Below are 18,384 nucleotides of genomic sequence, written 5' to 3'. Positions count from 1 at the left end.
ATGATCTGCACATGACAGTCATGACTTGGCCTTCAAAGGCCACTTTTGAAGTTCACTGCACTGGAAGATATTAGTCATCTAACTAAACCTCCCGCTTTGGTGTTCCTCCGGGTCAACACACTTTCCGACCCAGTGATGCACATTAGAATCACCTGAGGACCTTTTCAAAAACTCTGTGACCGTCTGGGTACTGCCCCTGGAGGAGATTCTGATGTAGCTGGTTTATGGGGTGGGGAGGGCATGGTCTACTTCAAAGGCTCCCCAGGTAATTCTAATATGCAGCCAGGACTTAGAACCCCTGCTGCCCCATGGTTTTCACACTGTGGTAGCCAAACCAGTACAACAGCATCACTCAGGATTATATTAGAAATGCAGATTCTCAGGCCTCAGTCCAGACTCATTAAATCAGAAACTCTTGCAATGGAGCTCAGCAATCTCACAAGCCCTACAGGCGACTCTCATGCACAATAAAGTTTGAGAGTCACTGATTGCACCCTGTTCACACCTCATTTAAGAACCTTACTAGGAGGAGATTCCAGGAAAGCAACTGCTGGCTCTATCTACACTCAAATCACAGTTTGCAGTTTTTAAAGACAAAAACAACTTTCTCACTTTTATAAGCCAAGCGAGCTAATAATAATTCCAGCTTGTCTTTCACTTTAGATATCCCTGGAAGGTGTTAATTACTGTTTCTGTCTGCCTTAAACATTACATCATGATTCTAACCTGGCAGTTTGTAGAGTGAATTTGTACGCCGCTGAATGATTTTAAGTGTCACCGTGGTACAGGGAACAAGCAGAAGCAAGCTGTGCCGGGCACAGTAGGAAACGGAAAGGTAATTAAATATTATTTGGCTATGGTCTCCACTAAGCTGGAAATGCTCTCCGGGTTTGTAGATGGAGCAAATAAATAAGAGAAATGCAGACAAGTTTCGTGACATTTTTGTTTCAAGTCCTTTAAACAACTTTGGGATCTAATTGTCCCAAGAAATAGACCAAGTGAAGGCTTGGCTATATGAACCAAAGATTTCATGCCACAATTTGTAGTTATGAAATCCTTTACCATCCATATTTATCATCTATCCCTCAGTTAAATCTCAATCAAATCAATAAGGTCGTGTTCCCCTTCTTGCTGTATAGGAGAGAAACCTAAATCACAACTAGGGAGGAAGCCACAGAGCAGAGCTCTGGACGCCTCACATATTCTGGGTGCTACCCTTGCCTTTGAGCTGCTGGCTTCCCCTTAGAAAGAAGTGCACTGAAGGCAAAGGCCCCGTGGCAGTCTCCATCTAGGCAGGAACTATTAGAGAAAAAGAGAAAGAATAAAAGCCTTCTGTCAGCATAACAGAACCTCTCTGGACTGGAAGACATTATGAGAGGGCCCACAGCACATCAGGAAAATATGCAGAAACACTTAGGTTTATGCCTGGAAATTGCAGATTTCCTACTTAGGCATTTTAGAACCGGAGAGTTGCATTTCAAGTCCACTTGATGTTAAATATTACTCTATTCTACAGAGCTTGGGTCTTCTGCCCTTTGTTGCAAGCCTTCCTCACTTTGAATACTGCATTGCTGCAAAGGAAAACAGGTGGCTTGCCTCAACCCCAGGGCAAGTTCAAAGCCAACTTCATCGTGTCATCAGCTGATGGCAAAACCCTGTGAGATCAGTAGAGTTAGGGTAGAAATGAATCTGTAAGCATCTTGTCAAGAATTTAATTGTTTTGGGACTTCCCTGGTGGCACAGTGGTTAAGAATCCGCCTGCCACAAGATAAATAAGTCAAACCACTACTCTCCACACCTACCTCCCCCACATCCATGGTAGACATTACAGTGGGTCATGGCACTCCCCTACAGAACCTAAACTCAGCCTCACAACTTTCTCAACAAAGCTCACAGGCATCCATCCCGAGAAGAAACAAGTTGCAACTCCTGTTCACTAAAAGCCCGAGAACGTTGGCAAGGCACAGAAGGCCCTTCTTGACTTGGCTCCTGCCTCTACAAGAAACTGTCCACTTCCATGTTTCACACCTCCTTAACTTGGCTCAAGCTGTTCTCCCTGGGACGCTTCTTCACCTGGCTAGTAACCTGAGATTTCAGACCATCTCCAGGACTCTTCTCTCACTCCCTCGGTTGAGTCCTAGCTTTCTTCTGCGCTCTCCTAGCATCTTGTTCCCCAAACACACTGGACTCAAATTCTGTTTATAAGTTTTCCTCATTAAACTGAACTTATTAAAGGACAAAAAGGCCTACAAAAAAAAAAAAAGAAAAGAAAGAATCCACCTGCCAATGCAGGGGACACGGGTTCAAGCCCTGGTCCAGGAAGATCCCACATGCCGAGGAACAACTAAGCACGTACGCCACAACTACTGAGCCCACGCACCTAAAGCCCAAGCTCTGTAATGAGAAGCCACCGCAATGAGAAGCCCACACACCACAACAAAGAGTAGCACCCTACTCGCCACAACTAGAGAAAGTCCACATGCAGCAACAAAGACCCAACGCAGCCAAAAATAAGTAAATACTTAAAAAAAAAAAGAATTTAATTGTTTCATAATATGTTCCCCAAAATAAAAGTAACTTATTTTTGGATCATATTAAAATAACATACATTGTGATTTAAAAAAAATTTTTTTAGTAATCTAAAATATAATGACAAGGAGTAAAAATCACTTGAAATTCTACCACCTTGAGATAACTATTTGGGTGTCCATCCTTTGATCCTCTTTCCATCTATGTCTCTGCACAGATCTGTAAAACAGTGTGGCAGTTCCTCAAAAAATTAAATACAGAATTACCATATACCCAACAACTTCATGTCTGGCTATACACCCAAAAGAACTGAAGGCCAAATGGGTATTTGTACACCAATGTTCATAGCAGCATTACTCCCTATAACCAAAAGGTTGAAACAACCCAAATGTCCATTGATGGAAGAATGGATAAACAAAGTGTGGTACATACATACAATGGAATATTTTAAAAGGAGGGAAACGCTGACATACCACAACATGGATGACATTATGCTAAATGAAATAAGCCAGACACAAAAGGACAAATATTGTATGATTCCATTTTTATGCTATACCTAGAGTGGTCAAGTTAATAGTGACAGAAAGTAGAATCATGGTTGCCAGGGCAGGGGTAAGGGGTAAACAAGGAAATATTGTTTAATGGGTACAGAGGTTCAACTTGGGAAGATATAACAGTTCTGGACCTGGATGGATATTGTTTAATGGGTACAGAGGTTCAACTTGGGAAGATATAACAGTTCTGGACCTGGATGGATATTGTTTAATGGGTACAGAGGTTCAACTTGGGAAGATATAACAGTTCTGGACCTGGATGGAACTGATGGTTGTATGATGATGTGAATGTAATGAATGCCATTGAACTGGACAGTTAAAAACAGTTAAAATAGTAAATTTTATGTTATATATATTTCACCACAATAAAAAATTGTTACAAAATATTGCTAATGCTACTTCCTAAAAATTATGCCAAAGTTATCTTTCAAATATCATATAGTAACAAAAAAGGAAGGAAAACATATTTAGATTCCAAACTTTTGGTGACTGGACTCTAGAACTCTATAGACACACTGACCAACTCCAATTAGGTATAAATGAAAACACCAGGAAATAGTCCCTTGATAATAAGAGGTTACCATACCCTCTATTTTATGAGTATAACTTCAGTGGCTGATATGGTACACTAAATTCTTTTCCCATGCAGAGTCATTAAGAAAACTTGTGTTTCTTCTTACAATAACTATAAAGCCTACATTAGTCCCATAGATTTTGGTGGACATTAGCCAGCAGTAAATCATGACAAATTAACCAGTAAGTAGATAGCCCTGTGGTAGACTGACTCTGAAACCTGGAACACAGACCTAGAATGACCTAGAATTTATAATCCACTTGTGAAGAAAGGATTACCATAAAGAAAGCAAGATGGAGGTTGTAACAAGCTAAAAAGAAAATCACATAGAATATGCGGTACATCCCTTCCTCTTTTCCCAAATTAGACATCAAATTTCTTTACTTACTGAAAGCATAACCCCTGTATTTTCCCAACAAAGAATAAGGCATCTCCCCATCTGTCATAGCAGCCTCTGCTCAGGACCAGAAATCTCTCTCAACTAAGCCTCAACACAGCTTCTGTAACTCTCAAGTCAGCTCTTGGAAATGGGTGGTATATTTGGGAATCTCTGAAGCTGGAGAAGGCATCACTGCCAAGAACTACAAAATGATAAAGATGTCTTTCCCTCCTTCAAGACTGGGATGGACAATGGAGTCTACTGACAATCATACAAATGAGGAGAATAAGACAGAAAGAGCATCAGGTAAACTGAGGAGAATAGAGAAACTTCTAAGACAATGGTTCTCAACCTTGTCTGCAAGTTGGAATTACCCAGGGAGCTTTAAAGATATACCCATGCCTGCATCCCTTCCCTCACCCTAGTCTTTCACCATCAAGATCATGATTCTATCTGGGATTGTGATCTTGACATGAGGATTTTTTACAGGCTCACCATGTGAGTCTAATTTCCAGCCCAGGCCTGGGATCACTTCTTTATGGGAAGGAGAGCTTCCTCATCCTTCAGTCAGTCTTCTGGAGACCCTGCCTGGGGCCTCAATTTACTGCAAGAGCTAATGACTTTAGAAACTTTAAATGAAAAAAATAAAAATAAAAATAAATAATTTTTTTTTAAAAGTTTAAATAGTCTTGAAAAATTGCTCTCCAATATGATCATATTCCATCACTAGAGGGCAGTTTCTTCATTGTCAACACTTAATTAAGGTATTATTGCTCAGGTTAACTCACTCAGGTTCCTTCCTTACTTAAAAAAAAAAAAAAAAAGCAGCATGATGACATTTTAATGAAGGTATACTACAGCCTGACTTTTACAAATGTCAATTCCTTCGTATTTATGAAATGAGGGTTTGAGAAGCTAATTTTAAAAAAGTTCTGTGGCCTTTCATTTGTCACGTGACCTCTTCCTAAAGGGTCTGTATTATATGGGGTATATTGTTTTCACAAAGTATATGACTTTCAGAAAAATGGTACAGATCAACCAGTTTGCAAGGCAGAAATACAGACACAGATGTAGAGAACAAACATGGACACCAAAGGAGCGGGGGAACAGGGGGTTGAATTGGGATATGGGGATTGCCATATATACATTACTAATAAAGAAAAAAGTCAAATTGTACACTTTAAATATATGCAGTTTATTGTATGTCAATTATAGCTCAATAAAAGTCCTTAAAAAAAAAAGTATATAGCTTTGCTGTGTTACCTATGTTACCAAACAGGAGGTGGGGCTTGATAGTATCTGATTAAGATCTGATTACTTTCTATCTTAGAAAGTGAGACAATAAATGTCTCAGTTTTAAAATCATTCGATTTTTGTATCTTGAAATAGAAATTTAGCATTTCTGACAAGCGTCTAGGTGATGTCAATGCTGAGACTGCTGGTGGAGAACCACGCTGAGCAGTGGGAGGTAGAGAACCTTGGGGCAGATACAAGACTCCTCTTCTTAAGATGTCCTCAGGCATTAACTCACATAATGATGACATGCCTGTCTGTCTGTCTATTCCCATGGAGACAGAAAGATCACAAATCCAGTTAATCCAAGTTGACTATATACATCAGAATCATTGGCTGCGTCTTAAAAACAGAGATCTGTAGTCTCAACCCCTGGAGACCAGTAGGTCTGCAATGGGGCCCAGGAATTTATATTTTTTAACAAGTATCCAGGAGATGCTGCAAGAGCCCTTTGCTTTTGAAAATCACTGTTCCTCAAAATTTTTTACTTTACAGACAGAGACCGAGGCCAGAAAAGAGGAAGGGAACTTTCAAAATTAGTGACGAAACAAACTAGGATCCAGGCTCTCCTGGCCTTCATAGACTGAGGCATTGCTGCTTATAAGGAGTTAACACTTGTGCTCGATTCTGATTCTTATGCTATAAGATGGATGTAGTAACTAGTTTCCGAAGACGACCCACGATGAACCAGGACTCTCAACATTCACACCCGTGTGTTGTCCCCTTCCCACTTTCAATCTGGGCTGGCCCTGAAACTTGCCGTGACCGAAAGAATGCTCTGGAAGTGATGCTGTGTAACTCCAGAGGCTGGGCCTTAAGGGGCCTACAGCTTCCACATCCTTTCACCTTGGAATACTCCACTTTGAACCAAGACCCAATTCTGTGAGGGAGCTCAAGCAACCACTGCAGAGGTCCACATGGAGAAGAGCCAAGGCCCAGGTCAACACCCACAACTGGACTCCCAGCCAAGAGCCAGCAATGCCTTCCCAGCTATGTGAATGAGGCCACTTTGGACCTCCTAGTCCTCCATCCCAGTGGGTATTATATTACAAGAGATGACTGAAAAGACAGAAGAAGAAATCCCCTTACCTGTTAGGCTGGAAAGAGATTCGGTCATAGCCCGTGAGTTCACATAAATCCTTCTCAAGTTCTCGGAAAAGCTGCTGGTACCCTTGAGCTTGGTCCAGAGGCACAAAGGGGTGGATGTTTGCAAATTCTTTCCATGTGATAGGCTGAAAAGCAAGAGGGGAGAAAACATACGCACATGCACATATTGTAATGATAATAACAACACTAACTTTAACAATAATGATGAGGAGGATGGCAACAGCTGACACAAAAGTGCTTACTCTGTGGCAGGCACTGTTCTGAGCACTTTAAGTATATTCATTCATTTAACTCTTACCACAATCTTATGAGGTAAGTACTATTACTGTACTATCTTACAAGTGGGTCACAGAGGCCCAGAAAGCAAACTTATACAAAAATATAGCCTCTTCCTATTTTTTTCACAAACAAAAAGGCCCCCAAATAGATTTATATCCATGAAACCCAATGAGTTTTTTCAGGCACGGTTTATTCAAACTCTTACATAGCACATATGTAAGAGTCTGAATACACTTTTCACTAAGCAGAACAAAACAGCAACATATAAGCAAATGCGGAAAATCCTCCTACTACAATATAAAATGATTTTCTTTGCCTGAGGTGATTTGTCATATGAGAATAATCCTATGGAAAAAAAGAAACATCCTAGCCTAGTAGAGATACTTACCAAACACCACAGCAGGGGACACAAATCTTCTATTGACTCCAGAAATAAATTAAAACCTCAAATCTCTACCCTTCGGGCACTGAGAAAGGATTTCTGGAAAGAAGGCTTAGGGTTCTTAATTCTACCTGAGCTTAACAACTACAAATTGATAAGAGCTTTTAACATGACAGGTTTAAAAGGGGTGGGAGGAGCGAGGGGAAGGTAGGAAGACATAAATACTATAATTATTTTAAGATTTAAAAATAATTTCACTCATAAATTTAAATGAGCAGGTTGTGGTAAAGTGAGGGTTTCTGCCAAGATTGTTGAAGAGAGAGGTAAAGGATTACTAAAGTAGTTATTAAATCACAGTCCCAGTAGCAGCTTTCTCTAGTTATCTGCTTATGAACACGCCAAGACACTCTCTGCTAAGTTCCCTCTTAATAGAAGTGACCTACTTACCGCAAGTTCAGATGAACTGTTGAGCTTCATGGTGCAGGACCCCTTTAAGAAGCACAGCCAAAGTATATTACGTTAGTGACTTCCTATGGTCCATCTGATCGGCCTTCCCATCTCCTCGAATGGCCACCCAATCGTCCCTCTTACAGCATATTAGATGTGACCCATAGAGGTGGGAGCAGGGTGGGGTGGGAAGTGGACATAAAGGCAATAATTACCAGCGGAATCATGCTGTGAACAAGGGAAATGTCTTTGTTTTCCAATCTCTTCATATATCGGACAATATTTGTTTCTGAGTGATAGCTGTGAACATAAAACACATGGTTTAGGCCAACATAGATTGAGAGCCCATACACATCCTTCTGAAAGGTAAGACACATTGTATCAGACACTGTTTGTTTCTGAGTGATAGCTGTGACCATCAAACACATGGTTTAGGCCAATATAGTTAGATGAGAGCCCATACACATCCTTCTGAAAGGTAAGACACACTGAGATCTACCTTCAACAAACAGATCAAGTTAGGCCCTAGGCAACATGCCAACAAAGCATCAGAGGGAAGGGCATGAACCCCCCGCCTCCACCACGAACTTCAGAGGAGGCCCTAGGACAAGAAATTGGCTGTGGGCATGAGAGGAAGGGTTGGAAAGAAGAGGATGTTGAGTTCCTGGGTGTGATCTTCAGCCTGGCAACTATGCATCCAAACTCACATCTTCTTGAGAGTAGAATTAGGGGTTAGAGTGCCAAGGGAGCAGAGCCACCAGGAGATAAGGTGTACTTTGCCCAGGTTAGAATGGGGATCTGTCAGTGAGCCAGGCTGAGCCACAATAACCCAGGCCATATCATAATGGGGACCAGAAGCCACTCTCTACTGTGCTCCCAAGCCACCGCACACAATGCAGAAGTCACACAAGCCACACAGACCTGTTGAACACTTGATGTGTGAGGAATGGGCTAGTTCTCTTGAAGGTGGTCCCTAGAATACCTCTCCGCTCCTCACCCATGCTTTCAGCAACCAGCTCCTGCACAGAGAGACCATAGAAACAGGAAGCGTGCCTGGACCCACGTGCGAAGCAGGCTTCCATTCAGCATGTACTATGAGAGAGCACCAGAAATCCCCTACCACCCAATCTCCCAACCCCTGACCACCCACCCACCCACCCCAGGGATATCCGGCAAGGTGCAATGACACATGTCAGGGGCCATGCATTGTGGCAATTCTCCAAAACACCATTTTTAAGTTCTGTTGACCTTAGCCACAGTAAATTAAAAAAACTGTATAATTTTTACTGCCAAAAAAAAAAAAAGTTGACACCCCCTGCATGTTCCTTGAATAATAAAGCAAGTTCCAAAAAATTATTTTAAAGGACTATCTAAAAAGTTATCACGATAACACTCAAGTAAGGATTCTCACTTGACACAGCTCTTTTATCTTTGAGAACAATTTTAATAAAATACAAATGCCAAAACCATTCAATAGAAGAAAGGCCAGTCTCTTCAACAAATGGTGCTGAGAAAACTGGATATACACATGCAAAAGAATGAAGCTGGATCCTTATCTCACACCATATACAGAAACGAATTCAAAATGGATTAAAGACCAAAATTTACAACCTAAAACTATAAAACTCTTAGAAGAAAGTATACGGGGAGGACTTCCCTGGTGGCACAAAGGTTAAGAATCCACCTGCCAATGCAGAGGAAAGGGATTCGAGCCCTGGTCTGGGAAGATTCCACATGCCGCAGAGCAACTAAGCCCATGTGCCACATCGACTGAGCATGAGTGCCACAACTAAGGAAGAAGCCCACTTGCCTAGAGACCATGCTCTGCAACAAGAGAAGCCACCGCAATGAGAAGCCCGTGCACCACAACGAAGAGTAGCCCCCGCTCATCACAACTAGAGAAAAGCCCATGCGCAGCAATGAAGACCCAACGCAGCCAAAAATAAATAAATAAATAAATAAAGTATACAGGCAAATCTGCACGACCTTGGATTTGGCAATAGTGTCTTCAATATGACACCAAAATCATGAGCGACAAAAGAGAAAAAATAAGGTGCACTTTTGTGCATCAAAAGGACGTTATCAAGAGAATTAAAAGATAACCCACAGCATGGGGGAAATTATTTGCAAATAATATATCTGATAAGCGCTTAATATCCAGAATATATCATTAAGTACATGTCTTACTCCTCATTCTGCTCCAGGCTGATAGTATGGTCCTCTAGAGCCCTCAGTGGGTACTCCATAAACATTCCTCAAATGCATGGAACAAATACCTGTGATTTAATTTAGTGCACAGTTCTAGAGGGAAGAAACTTATTCAGTCTCGTTTATTGATTAAAGTTTAAAAAAGAACAGTATAATACTTCTTTGATGATCACCCGATACTGAAGTCACCTCTCAAAGAGGACTTAGACAACCAGGACAGCATCCATCAACACTCTGGAACCTATTTCTGCTTCCTTTCATTGATTCATTTAATAAATATTTATTGAGTGGCTCCTATGCTGCAGGCCTTGTAGAGTGTGGTGATTAACACCTTGCCACAGGTCTAGGTAGCTACTGACCTCTCTCTTCCATCCCACAGAAGCTCCTCCTTACATGTCTCTGCTATTTTATCATTTTAGAAACCAACTCAGTCACACTGAACGGCTTCTAGTTTTCATACAACCTCTCTCCTCCTAGCCTTCGTGGCTGCCTTCCCCAGTGTCTGGAACACCTCTGGCCCCTTCGGCTTCTTCTCAATTGTGTCTGGATAGCTCCTACTTATCTTTCAGGTCTTGGCTTAGGACAATTTCTTCCAAGTCTTGGTGAGGAGCCCCTCTCTGTGCTCACAGAGTATCTTCAGACAGTGCTCATCATAATACATCACCCAGATTGTAGTCTTGTGCTTATTTCAATCCCCATTAGACTATAAGCTCCATAAGGACGGGAAGTATGTCTGATTTACCACTATCCTCCGGGCATAGCATCATACCTGACACATATTAGGTCACTTTTCCCAGAGTCAATATAACCAAGACACCAATGTCATGAATCTTTGCATTAGGAATAGTTTCAGTTAAACACCATTAACGATCCTTCCAACTAGCCTGGCTGCTCAGTCCTTGTTAGGGCCCACAGCAGTGACCTCCAGCTACCAGCAGTCACAGCAGCAAGGGATGACAGTGAGGGCATAATTTTAACAGCAGGCCACCTAACATCATTCCTGGGCCCCCTCTCCCTCACACTCAGGCCCACAAGGGACATCTCTTCTAATAGTCATTATGAGGAATGTGTATTTTTATTACTTACTGCAGACGACTCACAGCCAAAGATCCATAATAAGTCGTCCAGATCTTTTTCAATGACTGTTTCATCAAGAGAAATACCAAGCTATAGAAACGAAAATGAAAGGGAAAACATCAGCTCTAAATGCCAAGATCAGTGCAGAAACTCCAAGAGAGGTCAAAGGGGAGAAAGTGCTGGACAAAACTCTCAGTCATTCTAAAATAATAGGGTATCATTATGCCCAAGTTGGCCCTTAAGCAAAGTAGGCTAGACCGGGCCCAAATGTCACAAGATTGAGAGTTTTGCATCCACTTCTGGACTCTAACAGTCCAGACGGCTGCAGGGCACACCTTTTGGTACTAGATATGCTCACTTTTTTTCTTCCCTTAACTTACCTTATCATTTCACTTACCATAGCCTTTACCTTGAATATTCATATTGTGAACAAAGGAGGATTATGAGTGAAATATGTGCCTGAGTGTCCCACATAAGAAAATACAACATCTCAAGGAAAGCGGACAATGGGTTATCGTTTAAAAGGTCACAATGTTCCAAGCTGGAAATGAAAACTGTCTACAAAGTTGTGCTCAAAGGTCCAATAACTGATCTTTTTTTAAATAAAAAGAAATTTTAACGAGAAAAGTCATAAAAATTTACAGAATTTGTAGAACAAACAAACAAAACTGAAAGTCTGACTTACTGTGTGATCCTCAAACAGCCGAATATTTATTTGCCGCTGAGCAGCCCTGCCCAAGACCTCCGTCACTGAGCAGCCACACTGAATCTTCAAAGTGTCAAAGAACACGGCATGCTGGAGTTGGTGCCCTGCTCTCTTGAGACCTAGAGAAAATAGGAGAGCCACCAGTCTCTATGTACAAACCTGACACTCTGCCTTTGATACTTTACAGAAGTAAAGAGGTAAATCCTGTACCAGAACGTTCATTGAAGCACTATTTACAATAGCCAGGACATGGAAGCAACCTAAATGTCCATCGACACATGAATGAATAAAGAAGATGTGGTACATGTACACAGTGGAATATTACTTAGCCATAAAGAGGAATGAAATTGAGTTATTTGTAGTGAGATGGATGGACCTAGAGTCTGTCATACAGAGTGAAGTAAGTCAGAAAGAGAAAAACAAATACCGTATGCTAATGCATATATATGGAATCTAGAAAAATGTACTGATGAACAGAGTGGCAGAGCAGGAATAAAGATGCAGATGTAGAGAACAGACTAGAGGACACAGTGGGGAAAGGGGAAACTGGGACGTAGTGAGAGAGTAGCACTGACATATATACACTACCAAATGTAAAATAGGTGGCTAGTGGGAAGCTGCTGCATAACACAGGGAGATAAGCTCTGTCCTTAGTGACAACCTAGAGGGGTGAGACGGGGAGGGTGGAAGGGAGGTTCAAGAGGGAAGAGATATGGGAATATATGTAGGCATATAGCTGAGTCACTTTGTTGTATAGCAGAAACTAGCACAATATTGTAAAGCAATTATACTCCAATAAAGATGTATTAAAAAAAAAAAAAAGAGGTAAATCCTACTAGTCTGTTCCTACCCAGTGTTCTGGTTGCTGCTTTAAAAAAAAAAAGTAAATGTTTATTATTATGCTATAGAAAGTTGTGAAATACATACAAAAGTGGACAAAAAAAATCACCATAATCAGCATCCAGATATAACTAGTGGTGACTTTGGGTGAGTGTGGGTGTGTGTGCACATGCATGTATGTGTGTTTGTAATATATCACACACATATACTTCTTTACCCTTTAAAAAAAGATTTAATTTTATCACAAACATTTTGCTTTTCTACAGATCAAAACCTCTATCGTTACTTTTAATGGCTATATAATATTCAAACTTAAATTGTGTACCATAATTTAACTAATTACTTATTATTGGACATTTAGGCTGTTTCCAAGATTGTGCTATTGTAAATAATGTTTCAGTGGACACTCTTTACATCTTTTATCTGATTATTTCCTTTAGATGCATTTCTAGATTTATAGATTAAATTTTGGGCACATTTTACAAGCTTTTGACACATTGTATTTAAGTGTATTCATAAAAGTCATACCAATATCAGCATTCTTTTTAATCTCTGCCAATGTGATGGGAGAAATAGTATTTTATTCTTTCAATTTACATTTCTTTGATTAATAGTGAGGTTGAAATTATATATGTTCATTTGTATGCTTTCTTTTAAAATTGTATTTAATGTTCTTTGTCCAGTTTTCTCCCAGGATGTTGATCCTTCTTGTGTATGGGTTGGGGGGGAACTGAGGAAGAGTTCAATATACTAAATATATTAACATTCAGCATATCACAGATGCTGAAAATAGTCTTCCCAGGTTTCTATTTGGCTTTTAATTTTGCATGTAGTATTAGACATGCATTGAGTTTTCAATTTTATTTACTCACATTTATCAGTCTTATTATAATCAAAAGTTTTAAAACAGACAACTGACTCACCTTCAGACAAAATCAAAGTGGCATTATGTACCCTCCTAGCAATATGTTCCAGCCCGTGGGACCCATGGTAGATTGCAAACATTGCAGCCATATTCGCCAAGAGAGCCTAAAACAACAAAGAGCAGTTAAAGAATCATGTTCAACAATGTGACAGAAGATGATTAGTGGCAGGGACTGTTATTCTGACTTGAGATGCCAAAACTGAAAACAGGGACAAAGCAAAATGATCAGACTTCCTGCCTTCTTTATGATAGCTGGGGGCCATTTTTAACCTGCCCGACCCTCTGAGGGGGAAATACAGCATCCAAGACACCCTCGAGTCACTACACTAAACCTTTGAATGTGACCATTAGTAAGGGGGTTCCATCCACGCAACATAATCATGTCACCCTTCAAGGGGAAGAGCAGGCTGTGGTGAGACATGGAGATGCGATATTTAATGCTGGAAGACATTGGAACAACAAAGACCTTAGGGGGAAAATGTGTGATCTAAGAACTTAATGCTCAATAAAACAGTTCTTCAAGGATAAAAGCAACAAAGATTGGACTTCCTAGGTGGCGCAGTGGTAAAGAATCCGCCTGCCAATGCAGGAGACATGGGTTCGAGCCCTGCCCTGGGAAGATTCCACATGCCACGGAGCAACTAAGCCCGTGCGCCACAGCTATTGAGCCTGTGCTCTAGAGCCCGTGAGCCACAACTACTGAACCCATGTGCTGCAACTACTGAGCCCACGTGCCTAGAGCCCATGCTCCACAACAAGAGAAGCCACTACAGTGAGGAGCCTGCGCACCACAACAAAGAGTAGCCCCCGCTCGCAACAACTAGAGAGAGCCCGTGTGCAGCAACCAAGACCCAACACAGCCAATAAATAAATTAAATAAGTAAATAAAAATAAATTTTAAAAAAAAGCAACAAAGATTTTCAAACACATAAGAACTCATGGAATATAATTCTCTTGAAGTATTAAATAAAGCACTAGAAACTGAATTTCAGCCAACAAAGAGGTGAATGGTAAGTCTATGGCAAAGGACAATCAAAGATGAAAATGCAGGATGCAGGGGAATAAAACCAAAATGAGTTGGCAGGAGATGTATTAGAAAGAGAAAACCAGAACCTACTGGCTTATTCCCTGCTGACAGTAAAGTCACTTTCTCAGGTAAAGATATCTCTCTTGACCGTTGATTGAGGTTTCACAAAAATATTTACAGGGAAATGTGTATTCTAGTGTGACAGAGAATAGAAAGAATGGCACTAGAATCTCTCAGAGATTCAGGGAGGGAGTTCAGCATAGGGAGCAAGGAAGGGACCACTGTGATGGCATCTTGGGTCAGGGAGGAGGATAAAAAGAGGATGGCTAGGGTCAGAAACCAAAATGAAGGCCAACATGGGGTAAAATAATGGAGGCCCACCTTCTGTCTCTCCTTCTTTTGGCCCTATCCCTCACCTGCTTTTTCACCCTACCAACAAGCAGCCCTCTAACCAGGCAATATCACCCTAGGTAACTGGTCCAAACTCTAGTCTCAGACTCCTCACCTGCTTAGCCCATTTGATTCTCCCACAGCCCCTCCCATCTCACTGGTCCAGCACCATCATCTCACTGAGGTTTCCAGTCCCACTAAAGTGACTTCTGTCCTAATGTACTAGGTCAGAAGTTCAAGGTCCACCTTCAAGGCCAATCATCCCAAAGTGGGAAGGGGCACGTTACAGAGCGGAAACATGACTCAGCTGAGAAACACAGTGCTTTGAAGTTTGATGATGTTCAATATCAGATCTATTTTGTTAGGTACCTATTTCCCCTGTGAGGCTGCTAGAAGGAATCTCTCTGGGGCCACTGCAAAACAAGAAAGAGTTCTTGAAAAAAGTCAGAAAGTGAAATCAATAAAGAAAATGAGGAAAAGAAGACATCAGAGAACACAGAAGTAGACCTTCTTGGACCAAGTCCCAGAGAGAGTACAGACACTCTTGTGGACTCCATATAACAATCAGAAATAAATACAGAAGAACCACACCTTATAGCTGTGGAGGGGGCATATCTGAAGTAAAACATCCATAGTACAGTATATCATTGCTCGTGGCTATGCTGCCTGGGAATAAAAACTTGGGCTTGATGTTCACAGGATGCTCTGAAAGTTTCCCAATTACAGAAGTCTTGTGGAGATTGGCCCATATCCCTTTTTAAACTAGAGATCATTCTTTCTACAAACAGGAGACTATGTCAACCAACTGACCAACAAATTAATGAAAAGTATAAAGTCACTTTTAGAAATCTTGGAAAGGCATGAGAATATCAAAGGAAACAGAGAGACCAAGAAGATTCAAATTTCTTTGATAATCTGGACAAACAATATAATCGGGATACTTAAAATAATCAAAAGTGACTGATGAAAGGATGCTCAAAATCATTAGTTATTAGGTAACTGCAAATCAATCCCACACTAAGATATCATTTCACACCAACTAGCATAGCTATAAGCAAAAAGAGGAACAATAACAAGTACAGGTGAAAATGTGGAGAAATTAGAATCCTCATATATTGGTGGTAGGAATGTAAAATGGTGCAGCTGCTTCAGAAAACAGTCTGGAAGTTCCTCAAAAAGTTCAACGTAGAGTTACCATATGACCCAGCAATTCTGTTTCTCGGTATATACTCAAGAGAACTGAAAACATATGTCCCCACAAAAACTTGTACACAAATGTGCATAGCAGCCTTATTCAAAGGACCCCAAAGTGGAAGCAACCTAAATGCCCACCAATTGATGAGTGGATTAACAAAATGTGATATATCCATACAATGAGATACTCTTCAGCTATTAAAAAAGAACGAAGCACTGATTCACGCTACCATAGGGGTCTGAACAGGCCTCCCTGAGGTGTGCCACTTTAGCATGGGGATTATTTTGAGTTAAGGCAATGGAGACCTCGTGGGTTCAAGAGAAACTACTGCTCCTCCCTTCACTGCCTAGAAGAATTTTAATTGCGGATTTTTCCCAGAAAAAGAGTTACTACCAAAGATACATTTTACCTAAGTGGCCCCATCTATATGGCAGAGCAAACATCTAACTACCAACCACTTGTTCTTCTTCTCACCCATTGAATGGCCCTCCCATGCTTGGAAGCACCTGGCCCCTATCCCATTCCTCAGCCCAGGATGACAGGTATACCTCATTTACTTTCCTGTCTTTTAACCTCTCATGTATGTGGGATCTCTGAGCCTCTCATATATGTGGGGATACTGCATGTATGTATGTATAAAATTGTATTTTCTCCTGTTAATCTGTCTCATGTCAATTTAACTCTTAGACCAGCCTAGAAGGGTAGAGGAAAGTTTTTTGTTTTGTTTTCATTCCCAATTCTACAACGTGGATGCACCTTGAAAACATTATCTCAAATGAAAGAAACCAGGCACAAAAGGCCACATATTATACAATCCCCCTTATATGAAATATCCAGAACATGCAAATCCATAGAGACAGAAAGGAGATAAGTGGTCCCCAGGGGCTACGGGGAAGGGAGAAGGATAGGGAGTGATTGCTTAACGGGAACAAGTTTCTTTTAGGGGTGAGGAAAACACCCAGAAATGAAATACTGGTGACGGTTACACAACTTTGTGAAAATACTATCAACCATTGAACAGTGTACTTTAAATGGGTGAATTATATGCAGAGTCACATCTCAATAAAAGAGTTAATGAAATGTAAATTATACATCAATACCCCTGGATTTTAGAAAAAGCTAATGAAAAAACTGCTTCTTTTTTTCTATTTTTAAGAACTTTTATTGAGATACAGTTAACATACAATAAAACTGCATATATTTAGAGTGCAGTATTTGGTATCCCAATCTCCCAATTCATTCCCCCCCGACCCTCCCCGCTTTCCCCACTTGGTGTCCATATGTTTATTCTCTACATCTGGGTCTCTACTTCTGCCTTACAAACCGGTTGATTTGTACCATTTTTCTATATTCTGCACATATGTGTTAATATACGATATTTGTTTTTCTCTTTCTGACTTACTTCGCTCTATATGACAGTCTCGAGGTCCATCCACGTCTCTACAAATGTCCCAGTTTCATTGCTTTTTACAGCTGAGTGATATTCCATTGTATGTGTACCACATCTTTTTTATCCATTCATCTGTTGATGGACATTCAGGTTGCTTCCATGTCCTGGCTATTGTAAATAGTGCTGCAATGAACACTGGAGTGCATGTGTCTTTCTGAATTATGGTGTTCTCTGGGTATATGCCCAGCAGTGGGATTGCTGGGTCATATGGTAGTTCTATTTTTAGTTTTGCAAGCAACCTCCATACTGTTCTCCATAGTGGCTGCATCAATTTACATCCCCACCAACAGCGCAAGAGGGTTCCCTTTTCTCCACACCCTCTCCAGCATTTACTGTTTGTAGATTTTCTGATGATGCCCATTCTAACCAGTGTGAGGTGATACCTCATGGTCGTTTTGGTTTGCATTTCTCTAATAATCACTGATGTTGAGCAGCTTTTCATGTGCCTCTTGGCCATCTGTATGTCTTCTTGAAGAAATGCCTATTTAGGTCTTCTGCCCATTTTTTGATTGGGTTGTTTGTTTTTTTGATATTGAGCTGGATGAAGTGTTTATATATTTTGGAGATTAATCCTTTGTCTGTTGATTCGTTGGCAAATATTTTCTCCCATTCTGAGGGTTGTCTTTTTGTCTTGCTTATAGTTTCCTTTGCTGTGCAGAAGCTTTGAAGTTTCATTACCTCCCACTTATTTATTTTTGTTTTTATTTCCATTATTCTAGGGGGTGGATCAAAAAAGATCTTGCTGTTATTTACGTCGAAGAGTGTTCTTCCTATGTTTTCCTCTAGGAGTTTGATAGTGTCTGGCCTTACATTTAGGTCTTTAATCCATTTGGAGTTTATTTTTGTGTATGGTGTCAGGAAGTGTTCTAATTTCATTCTTTTACATATAGCTGTCCAGTTTTCCCAGCACCACTTATTGAAGAGGATGCCTTTTCTCCATTGTATATCCTTGCCTCCTTTGTCATAGATTAGTTGACCATAGTTTATCTCTGGGGTTTCTATCCTGTTCCATTGATCTATAT

The 18,384-nt window shown here is 40.7% G+C and overlaps 1 protein-coding gene across 1 annotated transcript in view; it reads right to left on the bottom strand.

Moving 5' to 3' along the window:
* GLDC (glycine decarboxylase) overlaps nt 1-18,384 on the bottom strand; it is a 103,557-nt gene that overhangs the window by 40,226 nt on the left and 44,947 nt on the right. Inside the window, exons 9-15 of the mRNA XM_057722314.1 lie at nt 13,299-13,404; nt 11,515-11,654; nt 10,839-10,919; nt 8,466-8,563; nt 7,760-7,844; nt 7,545-7,586; nt 6,419-6,561 (exon numbers count right to left, since the gene is read on the bottom strand). Of these exons, the coding sequence (XP_057578297.1) occupies nt 6,419-6,561; nt 7,545-7,586; nt 7,760-7,844; nt 8,466-8,563; nt 10,839-10,919; nt 11,515-11,654; nt 13,299-13,404 (695 nt within the window). The remainder of the gene's footprint in view (nt 1-6,418; nt 6,562-7,544; nt 7,587-7,759; nt 7,845-8,465; nt 8,564-10,838; nt 10,920-11,514; nt 11,655-13,298; nt 13,405-18,384) is intronic.

This window comes from Hippopotamus amphibius, chromosome 2, assembly GCF_030028045.1.
Source record: "Hippopotamus amphibius kiboko isolate mHipAmp2 chromosome 2, mHipAmp2.hap2, whole genome shotgun sequence".
Lineage (NCBI taxonomy): Eukaryota > Metazoa > Chordata > Mammalia > Artiodactyla > Hippopotamidae > Hippopotamus > Hippopotamus amphibius.
The sequence above is the reverse complement of the archived record's forward strand: the minus strand, read 5'-3'. Positions and strand labels throughout refer to the sequence as shown.